This window comes from Triturus cristatus, chromosome 5_2 (assembly GCF_964204655.1).
Source record: "Triturus cristatus chromosome 5_2, aTriCri1.1, whole genome shotgun sequence".
Lineage (NCBI taxonomy): Eukaryota > Metazoa > Chordata > Amphibia > Caudata > Salamandridae > Triturus > Triturus cristatus.
Window position 1 is genome coordinate 44,577,983 of NC_140588.1, and position 24,231 is coordinate 44,602,213.

Genomic DNA, 24,231 nt, shown 5'->3' on the forward strand with positions numbered 1-24,231 from the left:
ACCTTAATTTTGCCAAAACAGTAAAGAAGATCATCATCAAGGTGCTTACCGGTCTCCTAGTCAGCCCACAAGAAGGAATCCAGGCAGCTCTCTCGGCCAGGCAGCCACTGTAAAAATCAGGGCGAATATCCAGCCCTCCCCTTCAGTTTCAAGGCACAAACAAAAGTGGGAGTCAAGCATTCACTAGAAGCCAGCACCAGCCCGCATCAATCAGGAAAGAAGGGAACCTGCTAGTGTACATCGTCCACGAGAGCAAGAAAGAGAAACAAAAGAAAAAAAAAACAGAAAAAAGCTGCCTGCTGAAATTGCCAAATTGCCTATTCCAAAGGCAGAAATGAATGGGTGGAGCGCATACTTGTGGGTTCCCCTGCTGCCGGGCCTAGGACGATTTTGGTTAATTTTGCAGACTATCGTATTAAGGAACGGATACTCTCTAGAGCCATCCAAAGAAAACCATTTTCTACCAACGAACTACCGTCTTGCCGAATCTTTTCTGATATGTCTGCTGCAGCTGCACAGCGTCAAAAGCAATTTGTGACTCCTTTATTTATTTAAGGCCCAGGGTGCTCAGGCGGGAATCGCCCAACAGTCTAAACTTAGGGTTTTAATAAAGTGTAAATTTCATATGTTTACAAATCTTGAAGATATTCAAGAAATGCTGCAATCTATCTCTACCCGGGAGTTTAGGAAAGTGTGACAGAAGAAGGAAGGGCCGAAGTGAGCAGAGGGAGGCAGGGAGAGAGGAGAAAAAAGATGAAGAGCTTAATTATAGCAGGAGAGATTCACTATTATCTAATTGTGTGGGGGGTGGGTTTCTCACTCAAGGTGCTTCAGTTTGGCACCTAGCAGGAGCATCAATACAGGTGCTCTGACAGGGGGAATCGAGAGGGGTATTGTGAGCTATTCCCCTCTGTCATGAGCTGGGGGTCAGTGTGGGGATGGTGATGGGGGGCACGGTTATCAGAAAAGAGCAGAATCATAGATAGGACAGTATCATTGAAAAGAAATAACAGTAACAAAAAAGCATATTTTGTTTCTGCTGGGCTCGCCGTGAGGGGTGTTGCATTTTATCTTGGACGAGGGTTAAACTGGGACGTTATACAGGTCCAGGGGCACCCTTTCGGTAGGTGGATATGGATCACAGACGGCCTAAATGGCCACATTTGTCATGTCATGAATTATGATGCCCTGACAGTAGATAACCATAAATTTATTATAAAAATGAATGACCTGATGAGAGGAGCGGTAGGTCCAATAATACTAGAGGGGAGATTTTAATGATATCCAAGATCTAGCTAGGGATACCTTGAATAAAACAAAAGATAACCTATAACAATAAAGGTACTGGATATTATGATTCAAGAATATCAGTTGATTTATCCTTGGCGTAGAGCCCACTCGGAAATGTCACAGTATACCTACTAATCCCGCCAATTCCATTCGGCCTTGTGTATTGACTACTTTCTTATTTCTCATTCTCTTAAGTGTCATGACTCCCAAATATGGGCACATTTTTTTTCTGATGACTGCGTCATCACTGTTAAGATAGAACTAGATGGTAGGTGACAGGAGAGATCCAGGTGGCAGATGGATCGTCTCTTTCTCCTTCTTTCCAACCAGGAATGGCTGATAAATATGAAAATATGGATAAAAGATTTTTTTTCAGATTAATAAGGACGCTGCTGCCCTCTTTTCTGCTTGTGGTGCCTTCAAGGCGGCTTCCATCGCGCAGATGATGGCTTTGACAGACGTTCAATCTAAAAGGCAGAGGGCACGTATTTTGGAACTACAACTTGCAGTTGATACCGCAGCTCAATCAAGGGCATATTTCTCGTCCGAGCATATCGTTGTGGAGCGGCAGCAGGCTACCGCTAACCAAGAACTGGGGGAAATTTTTACAGTCAAAGAGATAAACAATTCTCTATCATACCAACAGTGAGTCTATGAGGAAAGATTGATGGTCAGAAACGTTTTGGCCTGGTCATCTAGGGTGAAGCAGGAAGTTGCTATAGTCAATGAATTACAGCAACCTAGGTCGGGATGTTGACAACTGATAAGGAGGAGGTTGCAAAAATATTCCTTGCTCACTAGAAAGAAATGTTATGCCTCTAAATATACGGTTCCATTAGAAACCATACATCAGTAGTTGTCAGATATTAATTTACCAGGAATGGCAAGTAGTAAGACTGAGAAATTAGTAGCTGATATCACAGCATTAGAAATTCATCAAGTGATTGCTACAATGCCATCAGGAAAGACCTGCAGGAATAATGGGCTTCCAATTGAGTTTTATAAAGTCTTTCAGGAAGAATTATAGCTGTTTTTAGTGGAGCTTTTTAATGTAGTGAAAAATGGTGAGGTTCCCCAAATACTTAAGGAATCTGTTACTGTCAGTTTTGTTAAAAAAGGAAAGAATCCATGTGATGTCAATTCATATAGACCTATCAGTCTCCTAAATTCCGATCATAACATTTTAATGAAAGTTTGGGCCAACAGAATTTCGCTTGTGCACACACAAAGCAGAGATATGCAACTAATGCTGCCATGTTATACATCAACATACATCTGGTACAATGCTCATTCTAGTCAATTCAAAAAATGCAATGATCGCAGAACACTCCAGGTGATTCGTGTTCTTGTATTTATTGTAGATCGCTATTCCCAGCTGTATGTTGATGTATAACATAGCAGCATTAGTTGCATATCTCTGCTTTGTTTGTGCACAGGCCCATACAGTATAAACCGAGGGGCATTTTTGTCTATTTGAAGGGTTCAGGGTTTTTCCCTTTGCCTGTAGCACCATATTAATTTTTGAAATCTGTACACTTTGCAAAGAAAAGGAGGCGCCATCGCATACCTCACAAACAAAAACCCTTTCGCTTGTGATCAACAGAATTTCGCTTGTGCCCACAGAAAATAAATCCTAAAGACCATGCTGACTTTTTAGCAGGACCGCAAATGTTGGATAATACCATTTGATTTGTTTAATACTAATCAGATTCTGGCATTTATAATGATGGTTGATGCTGAAAAAGCATTCGACCTTGTTAACTGGGATACTCTTTTTTTTTTTTTGGCACTTAAAATGGTTGGATTCCCCAGTATATTCTTCAATATTCTATATAATATATACAAGGCTGCACAGGCTAGAACTTTTTTAAATTCCAGCATACTCATAACAGTAGATATAAATCGGGGAACTTGTCAGGGCTGTCCTTTATTGCCCATACTTTTTAACTTCTTCATCGAATCATTGGCAGCCAGGATAAGGGCCAATCCGAGAATCAAAGTTCCAATGGAAGGGTATGGCCTAGCTCAAATTATTTGCCGATGATATAATCCTGCATCTCAGACCTGATGAGTTAAACTTAAGTACAATTTGGGGCGAGTTCCAGCAGTTTCAATCCATTGGTGGGTGCAAAATGAATGATAATAAAACAGAAACACTGGTTTTCAGCACCTCATGTGATAATCTCTGTGGTAGTTTTCATTGTCCGGTGGTTTTGATCAATCTGTTTCGATATCTATGAGTGTATGTAACAAATTCCTATGCGGAACTCTATAGGCTGAATTATCAGGATACCTTAAAATAAATTAGGGATCTACTTGATCGATGGTCCCTTCTCCCTCTTACTCTTATTGGACGGGTTGCCCTCATCAAAATGTCAATTTTGCCTCTATTTTTTTATTTTATTTATGAATGTTCCGATGAAAATATTTGGCTTATTTCAAAGAGCTGGATGTTCTTTTTCGTCAGTTTGTTTGGAGTAAACACCAGGAGGCCCATTAGGATGGCGGGTGGAAAAACACCCGACCGCCATGGAAGCGGAAAACAACCGCCCACCGGCACCGTGGGAAAACCGGCGGTCAAATTAGGATCAAACGCCCAAAAAATCCGACCACCCGTAGCGGAGATGGGCAAAATCCGTCTGCGACGGTTGGAATCGGGGCAGAAAAACACCAACCTGCCGCAAGTATAGCGGATACACAGCACCTGAAATTAGGATAACCCCGACGGTCCCGCGGTACGTACAGCTGTCTCCGACCGCCGCGGTCGCACAATGGGATGAATGGAAGAGCCAGCAGAAGAGCTTTAGCACAGCCACCGCGGCGGACGATCCGCAAAAAAAATGGCGGACAAAGCCAAAACCCCACAAGAAGGCCAAAAAGTGCACACAGAAAACTAGCCATGTCCCCCAAATACACAAAACACACCCCAATGCAATGACACAACCACATGGCAAAATGAAAAATACAAATCCCAGGACAACACACCAGTCAGCAACACCCCAATTGGACACACCCACATAGCTGAGTATAAAACCAGCCCCTTCCCTGACCACAATCCCTTGCAATACTCCAGGAGAGAAGGGACACATACCCCAGCTGACAGGAGAGGCAAAGGACACAACATCACTAGCCACTCCACACACAGCACCACCACCACCTCCACACCAGCACAACTAACCCCCCTGCAGAACACACACCATACACAGCACAACCACAACCACCACTCACAATCCTGCACCCACAACCACTTTGCACACCACGCACCATGGCCACACAGAAAATGCCCAAATTCACTGAGAGTGACTTGAAGGCCATGGTAGATGAGATAGTCAGAGTGGAACCACAGCTTATTGGTACCCTGGTCCAACAGACACCATTAGCCACAAGGACACAAATGTGGGCAAGGATTGTCCAAAGGGTCAATGCAGTAGGGACTACCCCAAGATCAAAAAAGGAGATCATGAAGCGGTGGCATGATCTGAAGAGGGTGGTCAAGGAGAGGAGGAACAAGAACCGTGAGCTGGCTCAGAGGACTGGCGGTGGCCCTCCCATTCCACCAAAACCATTCACACAAAGGGAGGAGAAGGTGCTTGCCATACTGCATCCAGATAGTTTCACAGGAGTAGCCGGGGGAGTGGAGGCTGGTAAGTACAAACAAATGACTACCGCCACTCTGCTATGTACTTGCTTGCACAACTACAAAGCTACACCACCTAGGACACATACCATCCATCTGCACCACACACTCTCAAAAACATGGCTCACAGATCCAACATTCACCCACTTCCATCCACCCCAAATGTAGCTACCAACATAACCATGGGGGCATGTGTGCAGGCAGACAGCACTACAACTCCCACTAGGCCCCTGTCCCACAGCACAAGCAAGATGGATCCCTCCCTCCACCCCACCTAGAAGCATGTGTCTGCCATTACACAACCCACATCAAACTCACAGGTAGGTAGCCATCTTCCCTGGGAGGGTGTCTGGGGGTGGGGAGCCTGCACCACTACTCCCACCATGCCCCCTTTCCCACAGCCTAGCAATATGGATCCCTCCCCCACCCCACCCATGAGATATTTGCTTCAATGGTGGACATCAATTATAACTATCTATTTGCTTTTGGATTGCGCAAAGCAACGTGCTGATGTTTAATTATGTGAACAACCAACGACCCTACACATTACAAAATGGCCACTGCATTAATGCAGTTATGAGAGACTATGTGCAATAGAATGCAGTCCGTCCTTTATGTTGTTGACCGAGCAAACAGCTCAATGAATAATGTTAAGTTTAAAAGGTGAGAGTTCACAATGTTTAACTGACATTGACAAAGGCCAGGAGGCCGAAACGCGTTTGTCAGTTCTGTGATGGTTGGGCGCTAAATAAACTGAAAATGTATTGAAACTTGAAAGTCTCAAGTGTCCAGTGTTTCTTGTGGTGATATTGAAAGAAAAAAATATATATATTTATAACCCTCATGTTACTACTGGGTAGTTATAATTAGGTCAGCTGTTCCATTGGAAAAGCAGTTTTAGTTGCTAATAACTTTGGCCCCCTGTTTGATGAATCTCCATGAAACTTTCCACCGGCATTTTAAGACATGGCTACAAACAAAGCTGCTGAAGTACACCAAATTTGGCAGGAGGCTAGATCTTTGTACGCAGATTGTGCTTTTTGTGATTTGGTGTAAATTCATTCAGTAGTTTTTGAGAAATTAAAGTTAAAAATATATATATAAATATCAGGACTGTTAGGTCCATGAGAAGCTCAAGAGACTCTCGCAGGACCACCAATTTAAAAATGGAGTGATCAACTTTGCCTAGGGAGCTTTTTTCTCTTGGGCCAATTCGCTCCAGCAGGAGTCAAACTCCTGCAGGTGCAAGCGCTCTGATTCGCTGCCAGCAACATCAGAAAAATGTTGCTGGCAGCCATTACAGGACTCGGGTACATAGTCCTTTGTCCTGAAGTTAAAAAAAGAAAAGTAATATTAGTGAGCAGGTTAGGGATACCCTCATCCCCTAGGCGCCATGGAGGGGGCAACCAGAGGGCCTCCCCTCATGGTCAAAACAAACACACAAAAATCAGTAAAAAATAGGATTTAAAAAAATAGAAAATGGCGGCTGGTCTGCATTCATTAATTGTAAGCCCCAGGGAGACCACCCCCATGGCTGTATTCAATAAGTCACCAGCCATCTGGATAACGGCAAAATGCTCTATGAAGGAATAATCACCCAGCTCCTGAAGAGACTCTAGACGATACAGAGCACAGCTGCCAGACTCATCATTGACCTCCTCAAAAGGACCCACATCACCAACCCACTCAGGAATTTCCACTGGCTAACCCGTTCATAAAAGGTGTAACTTCAAGATGCTGACACACGCCTACAAGGCCCTCCATGACCAAGGACCATCATACATCAATCACTGCCTGAACTTCCACCAACTATCTAGACACCTGCGCTTCGCCTCCTTTGCTCTCGCCTCACGCCCCGCATCCGCTGAAGCTTTATTAGAGGACGCTCCTTCTCCTACCTTGCCGCCAAGTCCTGGAATGGCCTTCCACTTCACCTCTGAACATCATACTCTCTCCCTGAATTCAGAAAGGGACTCAAGACCTTGCTTTTGGACTGACCCAGGCAAGAACCTACTACCTGTATTCCCTCAGGGGTGATTAGTCGCGGTCTACAAATCCCAATTGATTGATTGATAAGGGTAATGGTGTCGTATTCAATATGGATAGGAAGGTTTTGCAGCTCCCTCCCCGAGCCATTAAAAACCTCAATGATCCCAACCTGGGGCCAAAATGAATGTATAAGGAGTGGGATGCACCTGGGAAGAACACCCCTGGGGCAACATTAATGTATATTGGGAAGGGGAACGTGAGATGTCCTTTGAGATGTCATCAGTGATGTCATATATGATGTTATAGAACATGTCATGAGTGATGTAATCAGTGAGGTCATAAGCAGTGCGTGGCGGGGACAAATTATAGTAAGCTCTGCTAACTATAACTGATGAATTTCTGTGTTTTTTTTTTACTTCAAAACAATAATGTTGACACTAACATATTCACCTAACTATAAAGTTACTTTAACCTCTGCTTCTTTCTATTTATATATGCATATATATAGATATACATACATATATATGCATATATATTTATACAAATTTTTAACCTGTAAATCAGATTTTGTTGTGTATGTGCTGGAGTGCTCTTGTGGACTGCGATATGTGGGAAGCACAAAGTTGCAGGTCCACAAGAGAATACTCCAGCACATGCGGGTCATCACAAATAAAGATATCACCTATCCGGTGGCCCGCCATTTTGAGGAGGCCCATTCCAGCAATATGGACCACTTAAAATTTTACGCACTAGACAGTGTGCCACCTCCAAGAAGAGGAGGGAACAGGGAAGCCATATTGAGGCGACTAGAAACTAAGTATATTCTAGAACTAGACCGCAAAAGCCCTCATGGTCTAAACACAACGGAGGATCTACACACGTGGCTATAACATTAATAATTTTGGTATTAGGTTGGTAACAGGAAACGTATAGTGGTACATGAATAAAATCTACAGGTACCAGTCTGATTATCATTATGATTTTAAAAATTTGAACCTCAAATAACACATAAAATCCCCCCCTGATTCGCTTTTTTCCATCTGATTGTTGTAAGAACATGGGTTCATGTGTACAACACACTTTTAGACAAGACAGTTACAAGCACAATTTAGGGTATGTAGCACCAGCACTTTTTTTCTGACATCTTGCACAAATATGAGACTCATTTATATAATTAAAAAGGGATTGTTTACATAAGTAGGAAATGTTTACACCCATTAGCGTATTTTGCACAGACATAACAAAATTACAACAAGTAGATAAACAGGTATTATGTCATGATTTTAAAATTTGTATTTATACTGTTTTAACAATCAAATTGTCCATTCTATATAGAATTGATAACAATGTACTTTGTTCAATATGATTCTTTGCATTATGCATACATGTAAACAAACATTGAGGGGTGACAAAGTATAAAGTCAAAAGCGTTACTGAGTAATTGATAATACCAGGAGAATAATAACATTTCTGTTTTTCAAAACTTGATGCATTTATGCAAATATATGGAATGTAAACTCACTTATTAACAAATGAATAATGTTTTGCGCAAGTTGTAGAAAACACACGGATAATCTGTTTTCTAGTTTCGTTATAAGAGTGAAAGAGAGAGAAAGGAAAAGAATTATGCACTTGTCACTTTAAAATGGGGAGAAATGACGTGGTGGGTCATGTGATCAAGAACCCTCAGAGGTTCGAAACGCGTCATGGCGGCCATGCACTGAAGAAAATAAATATATAATTGCACTGAAAAAAGTGGAGTTCGCGCCTTTCTTGGTTTTGGGGGATTGGACCGCTGAGAGACCGCTGAGAGAAAGGAATACGGAAAATATATACATGTATATACTTTAACCTCTGCTTCTTTTTATGTATACCTATATATTTGCATCAAAATGATCCACTTCTGTAAAAGAGATGAGGGGACACGGCGGGACTTAAAACACCATTTATTTAAAATGTGGCATTACGCGTTTCGGCGGTTGCCTCTTCAGATGCCTCGGGTGCTGGGGGTCCGTTAATTTTCTCCTTTTGAAGGTCGGCCCATCCCCCTAAAGTAGTGTCGGCACACCTGAACTGCATCACACCCGGAAACACTCACGCTGTTCAGTGTTCAAGGACTACAGGATCCAGCATGCAGTTTGTTCGTATGCGCAAGTGAGTGTCTCCATCAGTCTTGATTTTTGATTACTTCCAGTAAGAGACTGAATTGGAATGCAATATAGGTTGAACCCCTGCACTGTGCTGGACCATAAGTAGTGTTCAAGTCCTCACTTCCAGGCGCTTGGTCCCCATTGGCAGCACGTCTGGAGACGTCAGTTCTAGTGACCACGTCTGTCCATATGTAATGGATTGTCGTCCATATGTAATGGATTGACGGTTGACGTATATGCATATATACGTGTGTGTGTGTGTGTGTGTGTGTGTATATATATATACATATACATATATATAGATATGTGTGTGTGTGTGTGTCTTTCCAAGGAGTTCTCTTCCCGAACCACCAATGCAGCGGCACAGCACACATTCTCAGCCTCCAAGAGGTATTTTGCAAATTTCTATTTTATTTTGTTAACACCACATAGTTCCGTGGCACAAACTAAGTCATTAAAACGACCAACAGGTTTTGGCTGACCCTTAACTGGATCTCACAAACATTGCAGTGCATAGCATTTTAATAACAGTCCTTTTTTTTCAGTGACCCTTAGAAATTAGAGCGACAATTATACATATTCTACAATGGCAAATTCCAACCTCCATGGTTTTGTGAACGTCCCTTTGAGTTCAAATTACTCCATAACCCATTTATACTAAAATTCTCAATCCCCACATGATTATCATATCACTTCATATTATACCTTAATGCTCAGGCTCACATTTCATTATCCATTTCTTTGTATTAAGCACAACAATTTCAATATACTCTTCTTTATATTTTTCTCATTCACAGTACACCAATGCTCTAAGGAGCTATGCATTCCTAAATCATAATTTAAAAACAAAATTGCCATCAAAATCCTTTCTAGTTCCAACTATATCACAGTAGAAGTGCATAATGCATCTTTAAACACTCTAATCCTTATCTAAAAGAGTTTGTTTCTCTCATAAAGTACATAAAATGTCCATTTGGGCTACCATTAAATACTCAATCATTTGTTTATGGTTTATCTATATGCTAATAGAGATTAGTGTAAGAATCTATCTCCCATTAGGCTACTGTAAAGTGCATAATGCATCGTAATATAATTCAATTGTCTAAAGTGCATAATGCTCTTAAAGTGCTTAGTATATGATCCTGAGGAGTCCTGCAATCCCATGTCTCTTCAGGGTTTTCTGATGCAATTAGATTCATAATGATATTTGATATATAAATCTATCACATATCAAGGTACTCTGAAACCACACTGCACTTTATAATTCAATTAATTAAAGTGCATAATGCTCATAATGTGTACAGTTCAAGATCTAGAGAAACCTGAATATGTCAGAACTTCCCACATAATGATTCATAACAACAACATTCAATATTGGATTCATTTACCCCTACTTTCTTAAAAAATACATACTGTGTCATAATATAATCTACATATCTAAGGAGCGTGGTGCTCCTAAAGTGTGCAATATATGATTGTAACAATTCCTACAATTCTAGATCTTTCAAAGGCGCTGATGGGCACATTTTCAAAGTGCTATAAGGTAAATTATAATACATAAAAATATGAGATTAAATATGTATGCAACCCAAACAGGACTTAATAGTGCAATTAAAGTGCATAATGCTTATAAAATGTGTAGAACCTGAACCAGAATTACCTAACAATGTCAGATCTTCCCAGATATAGAAAAATGCAATTCATGACAACAACATTCAATATGGGATTCCCTTGCACCTAAATTATTGAATAGTACATAATGTGATCATGATATAATTCACAAATCTAAAATGCTTGATGCTTATATAGTGCACAGTACGTGATCATAACACTCCCTACAACTCTGGATCTTTCAAGAAGCTATGAGGCACATTGCAATCCATAAAACATGATATCACATATATTTAAAGTGCTAACCATCTATAAAATGCAACACGTCAAAATTGTTCAATCTGAATGTATATAAGGTACGTAATCTTCGCAGAGCTTGCTTTACTCGACTGTGAACAATTCAGATCTCATGACAAAATCATGCGTAGTGACTCAATTCAATCCAATATATCCATTCCACTTTTCTTCACAATAAGAACAGCCCATGTTCATCATGAGCCCACTTATTACTTTAAAAGGATAACAAAAGAGTTAACAAGAACCAAGGGTTTCATTCAATGTCCAAATTACAGATGGACATACAGTCTACATCAGTGTAGTGGCCCAAGATATCTCTGTTCCTATTTATAATATTAGAAGTGATTCCTGCTTCCTCAGTTCCTTTTCTCGATCAACTCCCCTTGGGTGGGCCGGAATGTGTTTAACTCCACAGTAAATGAATGTTGCTAATGATAGATTGTGATATTGTTCAAAGTGATAGGCCATGGGGTAATTCTTGTCACTATAATTTATTGTTCTTATGTGTTGTAATATTCTCAATTTTAACTCATTGAGGGTGCTGCCCACATACAACTTTTCACATCCACATTTTAGCACACAGATTACATAATCTGTATTGCAAGTGATTCTATAATTAGTTTTCACCTCATGACCTTCAAAGGTTTGATAACTCCTGCAATTTTAACCATATTTACATGCTTTACAGAAGCTACATTTTATGACACATCCTGTGTTCACAGAGACAGTTTCTCTGTTCCCTCTTTGGATAGTAATGACTAGACATTAAAATGTCCCCCAAAGATCTTGCTTTTTGAGAAGTTATTCAGGGACCCATCTCCACAATATCTTTAAGATGCTCATCCTTCTTGAGGACGTGCCAATTCTTTTGCAAGATCCTCTTGATACTCCATTGTGCCATATTATGTTCCAAAAATAATCTTTTCACTTCATGACGCTTTTCTTTTAGGCTGTTACTCTGTGAGTACAATAGTTGATCCCTTATTTTCTCACTGGCCCTTTTTTGGCATCTTCCAAAACATGTTTAGGATGTGCCCATTTAAGGAAACATTCACCCATGCCACATATTTCCTTATTGCACAGATCTTCTGTGGAGCATATTATCTTGGCCCTTAACATTTGACTATATGAAATGCTCCATTTATGAGCACCCAGATGACCACTATTCGCATGCATTAAGGAGATGGTGGCTGTTGGTTTTAAACTCCCTCTAATCCCACATCCAGAAAATCACAGTCAAGGCGACTATGCGTATTTTTGAACCGCAAGTTAAGCTCATTGAAATTAGGTAATTCCAGGAAAGCATTTGATTCATCCTCATTGCCTTCTCACAAGATAAACAAGTTGTCTATGAACCGAGTCCACAGTGCAATTTTCCTCGTAAACATCTCATTCTTTTAGCCCCAGGCCACCTCCTTCTCCCACCACACCATGAACACATTTGCGTATGTGGGGGCAAAGGACGTGCCCATGGCTGTACCCTATTGTTGTAAATAATATTTGCCATTAAATATAAAACTATTGTGGGTAAGGCAGTATTGCAGCGTCTCTAGTAACATTTGTGAATATATATTACATGGTGGCCACCGTGTACTTATAGTTAGTTTAGAAATTGCACCATAGTAAGAGCGTCTTTTGTTGTTGTTAACTTTAGTCCAGCTTCACAAATCTTCATGAAACAAAAGTTCATCAACCTCTGCTCCTTCCTGGAAAGATTCATGGTGATCCAGCCAGCAGGGACCAAGCAAAAGAGGGGTCCCAAAACATTGTTTTCCCATAGGAAATTTTGGGAAACGATACAGAAAAAACTGCCTAACAGAATTAAACCAAATTCGGCAGGGAGAACTTATTTGGAGTAAATCTGTTTAGCCATTTTCGAGAAATTTGGAATTATATGAGCCGCTCGGGTGGTCATAAAGGGGTTAAAATGATAGTACTACCTGGACGGTTGGTTCTGCAAGAGTCCGGTGTTAACATCATATAAAATAAATAGTGTGATCTAATTGGTCGACAGAGCTTTTTTTCCTGTCAGTCATTTCAGTGCTACTGGACCGGGACATCTGATTGGCTAGCCGCAACATAAAGTATTGTTTATGCCATTACAGAATTTGGGGACTCAGTCTCGGTGTCTTGAGTTGACAGAAAAATAAGCTACAAGAGGCCAGGGCAGGGGTACATTTTTGGGGTCAGGGGACACCGGCAGACCCCCTTGGGGCCAAAATAAAAAAAATTAAACAAGATAATAATAATGTTATGGGTCCCGTGGCACTGCTGCAGGATTCTGCATGATCCCCATGTAGTGCCTCAGTTTCTTGCAGATACCATGGTACCCTGAGAACATAGAAGTGTCCTCAAGTGAAGTTTATGTAGTCTTATGGTACTGCGGGTGCTGTTTCAGCTACTGTCCCAGCAGGGAACCAAGGTACCATAAAAAAATACACATGAATAAACAAGAAAATGTGGGTGGGATACAGTGTGAGGTTGGCCTCCCACAGGTGGCTGAGTACAGGACCTGCATCCAGCTCCATGCAGTGCTCAGCCAAGAGTTTGGCTGCCAGCAGGAGTTGGGTGCAGGGCGATACAAAGGTTAAAGTGACGTTATAGGTGTGGTAATAAGATCTTACTTTACTGTAAAAAGCCCAAGAAATGCACTGAAAGAAACAAAGGTTAAAGTGATGTTACAGTTAGGTATGGTAAAAATATCTTACTTTATGTTAAAAAAAACTCAGCAAATTATAGAAAAAACCAAAGGCTAAAGTGATGCTATAACACTTCTGTTACAAAGCTATTTTATTATTTTCATTTAGCTTTGGTCCTGGTGGATGAAAACGGACACAATTTGGCAATCTCTTAGCGTATGCAACTATTCCCCGTAATATCAATTTTCATGCAGATCATGCAGGGGGGAAAAAGTTAAGGAGAGCGACCCAAAAATATGTGTTTTCAAATGTTAGCTCTTAACAATAAAGGATATTCAGTTACTGGGGAGAGGAAGAAGGAAAATTGTTATGTCAGAGATGGAGGACCCGGGACGGGAGACAGTTCTTTAAGGAACTAGGGCCCTCAGACTCCCATATGGGTGTACATGCTTCATCATAGGGCTTTTCTTCTTGTTAGGCTTGTGCTGCAATGCATGACGGACACCATCAAGGGGACTCTTTATCGGAGATCTTTTGTCTCAATGCCATATATAAAGTGCAAGTATAAGGCCCAAAAAGTGTGTGTATGAAAAAAATAGATTTAAAATACACTACGCAATTCTCTGAATTGAATTTTAAACTGTGAGTATGTTTGTCCAGTTAAAAAGGTGATAGAGGCAATGATCTCTGTTTAAAAGGTTGACATGTTTCTTGCGTTAAAGAATTCAGTAATGATCAAAGGGTAATTCATTAGGACCAGATAATTCTAATCTACACAGTGTTTGAAAACTGAGGTGGAATATACAGTAATACTAACACTATACACTATGCAGGTGTACCTTATAAAAGTTGCCTAAAGGGCTGACCCAAGTTGGGTAGTTTCCGTGCCTCCTCAAGATACCGCTGAGACCACGCTGATTTAGTGTGAGAGAATGCACCAAACAACCTACCCCGTCTCCAGCATCTCAGTTCCTATGGGAATTTTTAGCTCCCATTGGAAATTATACTTGCAACTTCAGCAAAAAATACTTACTAGATTTACACCAAACTTTGCATGCAATTGGAACTGTACTCTTCAAGCGTGCTTTTCACAATGTGGTACAAAACAGTTCTGCAATTTTTGAGATATTAACACCTGAAAAGGGTACAGGAGGGCCTTAAAATGGTTAAGGATTTTGTATATCTTGGCTGTTTGAAACTGCAATTTACAAAATAACATTTTCATTTTTGACCAATGACACTGGTTGAAAATTGTGCAGTCACAGAAGGCCTCTGAGCTTGATCTTGGGCCAGGCCCAGCGCTCAACCCACCACAGGCACCAAACCTCCTGCTTGTGCAGATAGATTTGCTTATCAATATTTTACCCCACATGTAAAACTTTTCAAAGGGACAAATTAAAACATACACAAATAATGTGTGCTGTCCATGAATACAATGACTGTTTCATGAATGTACAAATTTTAGACAAAGATGTTGGTTTAGTGGTTTCTATTATTAGGGGGTCAGTGTCCAACATGGAAAACATGTCTGGCATAATCCAATAACCATAAGGCACTTTTCTGTATGGATGCTGAATGGAGAGAGTTAAATATGCAAAGATACCAAACTTCTCTCCTGGATAAAATTGTAATTGATGTTTATCATGAAAATTCTCCGAATCACTGTGACAATTAAATTACAGACCCATTTGGTTGCTAATAAGAGAATTCCATTGCATAATAGATTTTCCCACTTTGCCATTTGCATAAATATTATACGTAACAGTTGTGGCTCCTCCATGCAGTCTTCATCCGACAAAATGTGTCTTATTCATAACACTTCACTGTATGAAATGCTACTTTTTAATTTAATCAGAGAGTGTGCAATCAAAGGGCACAAGCACCTGAATCTGAGTGGATTACACAGAAAACTAACTTTGTCTCTTGTCTGTACAACTTGAAGAACTTGGGGCCCTGTTTTGTGTCGTTCAGAAAGCCTGCGACCACTAATTGGATGCTTTCCGACCGACATGGAAGGTTTACATTCCGACTGCTGAATTTCAATGTCGGCGGTCGAAGTGTAAACCAGCTGGGGACACCGACCTGGTTCATACACGCTCAATGAGCCCATTGGCTAGTCACAAAACGCTCAAAATCCCTTAAGGATGGGGTTTCCACAGTAGGAATTATGATGTTGGTTTCCGACAGCCTTTCCATGTCGTCCTTTCCGACATAGAAAGGCTGTCAGAGAGTGACTATGAGAGGCCCTAGCAAGGCCCTCTTCTCCCCTGGCCCCCCTTAACATCCTTGCGCAGTGAGGAGCTTGCCACACGGTGCGGTGCCTGCCACACGGTGCAGGTATGTGCAAACACTTCCATTGTACAAAGAGAGCTTGTGCAACAGCTGATTTCAGACCACGCACAAGCTCCCATTGTAAAATAGAAGTTTGCGCCTGCACCAGAGGTCGGTCGGTTCTGCATCTGCGATGTTGGTCAGAGGCAACTCCAACCAAAATCGTAATGAGGCACTTGGTGTTCAATTTGGGCCTATCAGCCTCAATGTCAAGAAATATTGCATTTCACAATGTTCAAATACATATATTTGCCTGGTGTATACTAATGTGAAACTAATTGAGAAAGAGGTGATGAATAAAGAATTGAAAATAACATATTTTTCCTATTTATTTTTCATGTAGGCACAACTTGAAAAAAAATATGGTGGCCGTAAATATAGCCAACTAACCCCAGACACAGAAGAGGTGAGTGTGAAATATTTATGTTTCAACATAGAGCCATAGGTTTTGCTGGGGAACGTAACTGCAGGGTAACTTAGAAGAAAGTCTAAGCACAGCAGCTTCTGCTTGCAAGAGGGCTGAAAAAGCACGCTAAGTGTCAGGGTTACATGAGGATGAAGCAAAAAACCTTAGGAATATCTAGATACTGGAGATTTAAAAAAGTAGTTTTCTAAGGCTGAAGGGGAAGCATCTGGACAAAACATTCTAAGCATATTTATGTGCTTCTATTGAAATGTGTGAAACTTCTAGAATACAAAGCTTTCTGGGTCTTTATGTGAGATTGTGTACTCTTCGTATATTCGACTGAGGCATGTACTTGCTAGGATACTAATAAGGAAAAGAGGTAGGATAGTTTGGGTTTCAAAATCAGTATGAGAATAATGACATTACATGAGATGCAGCAGAGAGACCATTAGTGTGGCTGCTGACATCATTATAAATACATAAGATGAGATGATGAATGAAATTTCTACGTGATCTGAATTAACCTCTCTATAAAAATGTTATCAGCAGGATGTGGTGTTACCAGGGGCGGGTCCTCCGTAATGGCAGAGGAGCATCACCTCCCTGCCAGCACTGCCAGCAAATGATATATAAACGATAATAACACATTGTTAGTCTAATTTTATTCATCACTGTCAGAGTTAATTATGTCCGACAGGAGGAGCGGGGCAGGGCGGGCCGGGCTAATGCAAGGAGTACTGTGCACTTATAAGTGTGCATGTGTTTGGCCAGCTGTCCTAGGCCGGCCAATCACACATGCACACTTACGTTTCTTCAACCTTCTGTGCAGCCGAGTTGGAGAAACCCTCACAGGCTCCCAGGCACTGTCTGAGCAGCAAATGAAGCCGCTCAGACCAATCTTGGTGCTGCTGTTATGTGAGAGCAGCATCTGGATTGGGTGGGGAGCCTGTGCCCTGAGGGACTATCCCCTTCCAGCTTACAAGACTCTAGGAGCAGGAGGAACAGGGTGGCCGGCAGCAGGACCAGCGCGGAGTGGCAGGTAAGTAGTTTTTCTTTTCTTTTTTTTATTGCCCAACTTCTCCTCTCCCCCTGCCCCCACCGACCTACTGGTTGTAATTGCCAGCAGCCACCACTGGGCTTTACAGCCAGAGGTACCGAATTTGGAATTGGGGAACAAGGAGCCTGATTTACAATTCATACCAAATTTCAAAATAAAAACTGCTAAAAATGATTCCGAAACATTCATTTTATGCAAATAGTAATTTGTTACGATTCAATATATTAAAATGCCAAATTGGTAAATGCGATTGGGCGTGAATTGTAATTTACAAATGGCGCACATGGTGGTAATGAGGACACCCAGTTCAGGAGGTTTAATTCCAGGGATCATCAGAGCACAGTTATTGGCTGCCTTCCAGCCAAGCACTTTCATAATAGAAGTTCTTGAGCCAGGAGCCACAGGTGAAGGTGGGAGGAAGTAAAAAAGGAAATTTAATGATAAGGAATAGGAGATTCTGGTGGAAAAGTGTGTGGGGGGTAGCATAGAATCTCTTTGGAAAACCTTCCCTGTCTGTTTCTAAATCTAAAACAGAAAATGCCAGGCTTCAGGAAAAATTATTGCTATTGGAGTGACCAACAGATCAGGAGAAGGTTGCAAACCAAAAGAGGGAGGCAGCAGCTATCTGTGCAGGGAAAAGTAAAGAACCACAACCCACTTCAATGGAAGGGATGATTGAAAACCACCTTGCAGTCAGAAACATCTCTGGAGTATTTACTATCAATACTTTTGTCCCAGGTTCAGGTACTCAAGGCTAGTTGTTAAATATTTTATTAACTAAACATATACTCATCTTTTTAAATTATGCTTCAACATTAAAAAATAAAGATAACACGTAATTTGGTATGACATTTTTTTATTTAATAAATGAACACAATTTGATGAATCAAATGAAGTTCATATAACATTGTTGTACAAATACGTAGTAGCTTTTCATAGTGTTGGATACAGTGGATTATGGGTAATGTTGTCCAAATATATTATAAAAATCATTTCCATGCCAAATAGACATTAACATTTTTATTTTTATTGTTGATATAAAAATTTAATATTTCTGCAAAAAAAATAAGAGTAATGCTACTTTTTAAATACAATCACACCATATGACAATGAAGAACAAAGTATGCCATCAGTACCAGTAGCCATTAAAGATAATGGGGTAACCCAGTAACCCTCAGAACCTGGGTGTATAAGCGGAACAAAAACAATGGTTCTGTTGGGAGTCATGTAACCTTAGTTTGAAACGTACTTAATACATATGATCAATGTTTCAATAATCATTCAGTAAAAGACACAAAAACACAAACATATACCGATTTAAGAGATTCTGAAAATGAATTCCTTTTTACTCTGTTGTATGAATCAACAAGATATTTAGCAAAATATTTACAGGACTAACCAACAATAAAACACAAGGACCATGAGAAAATTAGTGGCTAATCGTGCTTAGTGACATAGTGTTTGACCACAGATTCACATATATAACACATATTTGCAATGATGGACGCAGTTTAACAAAGAAAGTCCAAAGTCAAAAGCATAAACCACAACAGGTTATAATATTCCGTATTCTAATTGTGGGGTTGCGTGGACAAGTTGAACAGGCAACGTCGACGTTTCGACCCTATGAATTAGTGCAGGTTTATAAGCATCTAAAGCGGGTCTTCATCAGGACAAAAAACGGGGGAATGGCAGCCTGTAAGTGCAAAAAATTGAATCAGAATTATGTGTGTGTTATATAACTTAAGATAAACTAAAAATTGCATTCAGCGGCAAACTGCTCACCTGATATCAAGGAAATATATGATTTGAATTCCTGGTATCACATTTAAGGAGATTTCAGCCGACACCTCTCTAGGTCATCTGTTCTGTAACAGATAAGGGAGATTGGAATAACACAAGAGCTTCCCTGTAGATCTAATCAGTGTCATGTGGTGCAAGGGAAAAACACGTACCTTGAAAATTATTTGCTCCAATGGGAAAGGTGGTGCCGTCGTAACGATCGCCACAAACTGTAAAGGGAAGGGCATAGTTTAAGCCACTTGGAGAGGCTGATGTATAATTAACTATCAACAATGCGCATGGCCGAGAAAACAGGGGAATCGTTAATTCAGTCACCCGTGGGAAAGGAGATACACGTGGTGGTACATCCAAAGGGAAACATACTAAATATATCGCCCGTGAGGAAAGGGGTTAATTCCATGTGCACGCATAAGTTATATTTAAAACGGTAGAGGAACCAATGAAAAATATATATTACACACAAAAAGGGGTGAGGCCGCGATAGTTGTCACGAAGATATTTTGACATCGATAGAGATTGCGTGCACTAAAAACAGAAAAACAGATCGCTTCAATTCTGAAATGGCCCAACGATCTTTCTACAATCTTTTAACAGCAATGGAGAGCCGAACAACTCACAGAACGAATCGCATAGATCGTTTAACAGTGAAGTAGTAAAATTACGCGCTCGCTAGACAGATCACATCGTGGCAAGTCTAATGAGAGGGAACCGTATTGATGTAAAGTTAACGTTCTACCAGTGAACTCAGTGTCACGAAAGGGAGTTACCAAAGTAAATTGGTCGAGAAGCTTACTTAGTGTTATCTGGAAAGACGTCCGCGTCCGTCAGTTACTCAGCAACTAATGACAGCGAGTGGGTGGTGAGGTTCGCTATTTGACGTAATCTCGTGAGGCGTGTACGTGCAAGAAGCGGACACGCCTCTCATTGTTGCAAAACATGGTCTGGAATCTATGGAAAGGAATGAAATTAGCGGGCACCTTGCATCTACTACAACTGTGGCGAGAGAAACCTAAAACGCTGTGATTATTCAAAATTGAAAAATATAAATAAATAAAAAAGGGGGAGCTGGCGGGGGGGGAAATTTGGTTTTTTATATCGGGGATATATATCCTCATTGATTTTTCACATATGTAAGGACCCTAAATAGTACATTAATGTTACAAATTTAATATATTGTAATGATGTGACCAAGTTTTAAATATTATGCAGTAAAACGCCTAAGCGCATTGATTTCACAACAGTGCATATAATGCAGATGACTAGTGAAGTGGTACATGAATATCATAAAATAAACATATTGAAATGGTGTGATTCATCATTATCACAATTGTAATATATTGTAATGGTGTAACTAAATGTAACAATGGGCAGTAAACCAAATGAGCATATTTGTTTCACGTTACTACATAGTAAGCAAAAGACTAATGAAATAATACATGATGCCACAAAATAAACATATTGTAATGATATGATATTACCAAGTGAGATTATTCTATACAGCTGAGCACATATGTCTCACATGAATGCATGCCTGATTAGAGATTTACATGGTACAGGAAATATTGATGTTTTACACATCCAGATTAGAAAACTCAACCATTGAGTAATCTCACAGTTTGCTCATTTGTATATATGTCTCTTCATGCTCATTGAGGCGATGGCTAACAGCCTCAAGGGTATGAATCCAACGGCACTCTTTATAGTTGAGGGAGGTGGCAATATTCCCTCCCCTTTGGTGTAGTACGATTGTTTCTACGACCCACCATTCAAGATGTTCATGGGTGTGTCCTGCACTTGTGTAGTGTTCTACTAGGGGAGCTCCTTGGGTCTTACATTTAAGTCTACTATGATGCTGCAGAATCCTGTTCTTGACTTTCTGGGTCGTCTGACCCACATAGATCAGTTGACATGGGCATCTAATAGCGTAAATAACATTCTGACTGTTACAATTAGTAAACTGATTAAGGGCATATGTCTTTCCACGGTGTATGAACATAGTTCCAGATATGGTGTATTGGCATGCCTTACAGTGACTACATCTGTGGTGTCCTGTGATAGGTGGCAAACTAAGTTGTGATCTGATATCAGGCATGGGAGGTGGTTCTAAATAAGAGGACACTACAAAGTCCTTGATATTTTTTGAATGAAAACATGGGTGCCTCGGTCATACAGATTTCTGATCCAACCAAGTTCCAGTATTTTTTAATAACCTTTTTTATTTCATTGCTTCTGGTATTGAAGGTCGTTACGCATATCAGCTTGTCCATTTTTTGAACTCTGGGTTGTACTTCCAGTAGAGTTTCTCGTGGTCTATACCAGGCTCTTTTTCTGGCTCTTTTGAGGAGTCCCTTAGGGTACCCCCTTTCCTTTAGTTTGGTGATGAGTATGTCGGTTTCTTTGAAGTAATCCTTTCTTCTAGTACAGTTGCGATGTAATCGCAAAAATTGTCCATATGGTAAGTTGTCCCTAAGGTTCCTAGGGTGATGGGAATTGCTGTAGCTGGGGGTTTCTGTCTGTAGGTTTTTTATATAGGTTCATCACTATTCTTCCATCCTCTACTTCTAGTGTCAGAACCAGGAAAGGAATTGAGTCATTGCTATGGGCTATGGTAAATTGGATATCCAAGCTGCGAGAATTCAGCCATGATAGAAATGCCATCAGTTGATCGACTGTACCTGACCGCAGCATTAGAATATCATCAATATATCGCTTCCAAGCAGAGATATTATCGATATAGGGATTTTGGTCAGAGTAGATATTCTTGTCTTCGAAATAATCCATGAATAGATTCGCTAGGCTCGGCGCGAACCCTGCTCCCATGGCTACTCCTCTGCACTGGTAGAAGAACACATTTTGGAAAATGAAGTCGTTTTTTGTCATCGCAATTTGTAGCAATTGTACAAGAAATTCAGTGGGGATCCAATGGGGTGTAGGACGAGTGTCTAATATGTTCCTGATGACTTCGATGGCCACCTCTTGTGGTATGCTAGTGTACAACGAGCACACGTCAAGTGTGACAAATAACTGTATAGATCTATCAAAGGGTTGATCTTCAAACAATTGAATGGTATGCATTGTATCTCGGATAAATGATCTGGTCTCCAAGACAAATGGCTGTAGGAAACTGTCTAGATATTGATTCAAAGGTTCCAAAACTGATCCGCAACCCGACACAATTGGTCTTCCCGGAGGTTTTTGTAGATTCTTGTGTACTTTCGGGATTGTATAGATCGTGGGGATCCTTGGGTTTACTTTGTTGAGGAACTTGCATTCGGGTTCTGAGAGGAATCCTTCCTCTATGCCACGGCTGGTAAGGTCTCTAATCAATTTGGCAATTTCCTTGGTTGGATCACATGGGATCCGGATGTAACTGGTAGTACAGCTGAGTTGTTGGTTGATCTCCTCAATGTAGTCTTCTGTGTTTTGTACCACCACCGCACCACCCTTGTCCGCAGTCTTGATCACGATGGATTTATTATCGTTCAATGAATGTAGAGCTAGTCTTTCCTCTTTCGTAATGTTGTGTCTGATGTATTTGGTATTATTTAGCATTTTCATGACTTCGCTCATCACTATTTTCTCATAGGCTATGATTTTTTCACTCATAAGGTATGAGGCCGGTGGATGTTGGGCGAAATTCTGTTGCTGCCGTTTTTTTATTATAACCGTCATTCTTCACGAAGAAGTACTTTAGACAGATCTTCCTGAAAAATTGCTGCAGTTCTAGTTTGATGTTAAAGGAATTGGGAGTGGAAGTGGGTACAAAGGACAATCCTCTTGACAGAACATCATGTTCAGCCTTATTTAGGGTGTATTTGGAGATGTTAAGTATAGGGTCTTTTATATTCGTGATCACAGCTGGCATTCCTTGTGTTATGGTCGGAGACTCCATTCTTACTGCAGAATCATTAGTGGATATAGAAGTTACCATCGATAAGTCTGGCGTCTGGTCCGAATCTCGCTGTGATTCTGTTGAGGCTGTGTTTGAAACCGCACCCTGGTGTTCCCTCATTGATTGCCCTTCACTTGATTCCATCTGGGGGGTCTCCCCCAGTTCTGATCCCGATTGGTCCAGGCAGGTTCGCCTAAAAAAGACGAGGTAGATGGTCCAAAATTATCTTGGTACGAGGCACGAGATTGATATGATGGACCTTGTTGGAAAATGGATTCCTGTGGTTGAAAAGTAGTCCCTTGTGGGTATGTACGAGGATCGGAGCTGGTACTAGATCTCTCGGATTCGTTCTCGGACCCACTACCAAAGGAGGAGTTGGAGAAGGTGGCCAATCTCCTCGAGTTTTGTCTATTACGATTGATGAAATATCCCTGTGAGTCTTGAATGTAGTAGTCGTCACAGGTGTAGGGGTATGTGATCTTTTTATCGTATGACTTGATGTCTTTTGCTAATTTTTCTAACTTTCTGTTCAATGTTGTAGTATTGAATTCTGCTGTAGCTTTATCTGCTCTCTCAAGTGCTTCTTTTGCGTTTTTTAAACCTCTATCTTCTAAGATCTCTCTTTTGAGGTCTGCTATCTCTTGGATCAGTTTTTTCACGTATTCAAGGGCTGTTTCGACCCCCAACACCATCCAGTGACGGGAGCAGTTATTGGCCACAAAACTAAATCCTTCACGAAATTTGGGCAGATCAATGAAGATTGCTGGCTCGTTTCGAACCTGTAATCCTTTTCGGAATGATGTCTGCTTGTAGATACTTGGTTAGTAGGTGGCCATGCAAACATGTGCGTATAAGTTTCTTCTCAAGTCTCTCTAAACGTGATAGTTTATCATTCAAGGTAGTGTCTATAGGAGTTAGGCCAGTACCTAAATAATCAAATTCAGCTTGTTCTTGAATTAATTTGTTAATGTAGTCCTCACTGTAGGACAATGTTTCCTTCTCTGACATAGTATAATACTTTAAAGAGTCTCAGTAAATGTTCCAAAAACCCTCGCAGGTAGAAACCTGCACTAGATAGCCATTAAAGATAATGGGGTAACCCAGTAACCCTCAGAACCTGGGTGTATAA

General features: G+C 40.7%; 1 protein-coding gene across 3 annotated transcripts in view; it reads left to right on the plus strand.

The window, feature by feature from the left end:
• LOC146822634 (uncharacterized) overlaps positions 1-24,231 on the plus strand; it is a 1,280,275-nt gene that overhangs the window by 83,988 nt on the left and 1,172,056 nt on the right. For all 3 annotated transcript variants that reach the window (XM_085606818.1, XM_085606816.1, XM_085606817.1), the window contains one exon: positions 16,288-16,350. In XM_085606818.1, the coding sequence (XP_085462944.1) occupies positions 16,288-16,350 (63 nt within the window). The remainder of the gene's footprint in view (positions 1-16,287; positions 16,351-24,231) is intronic.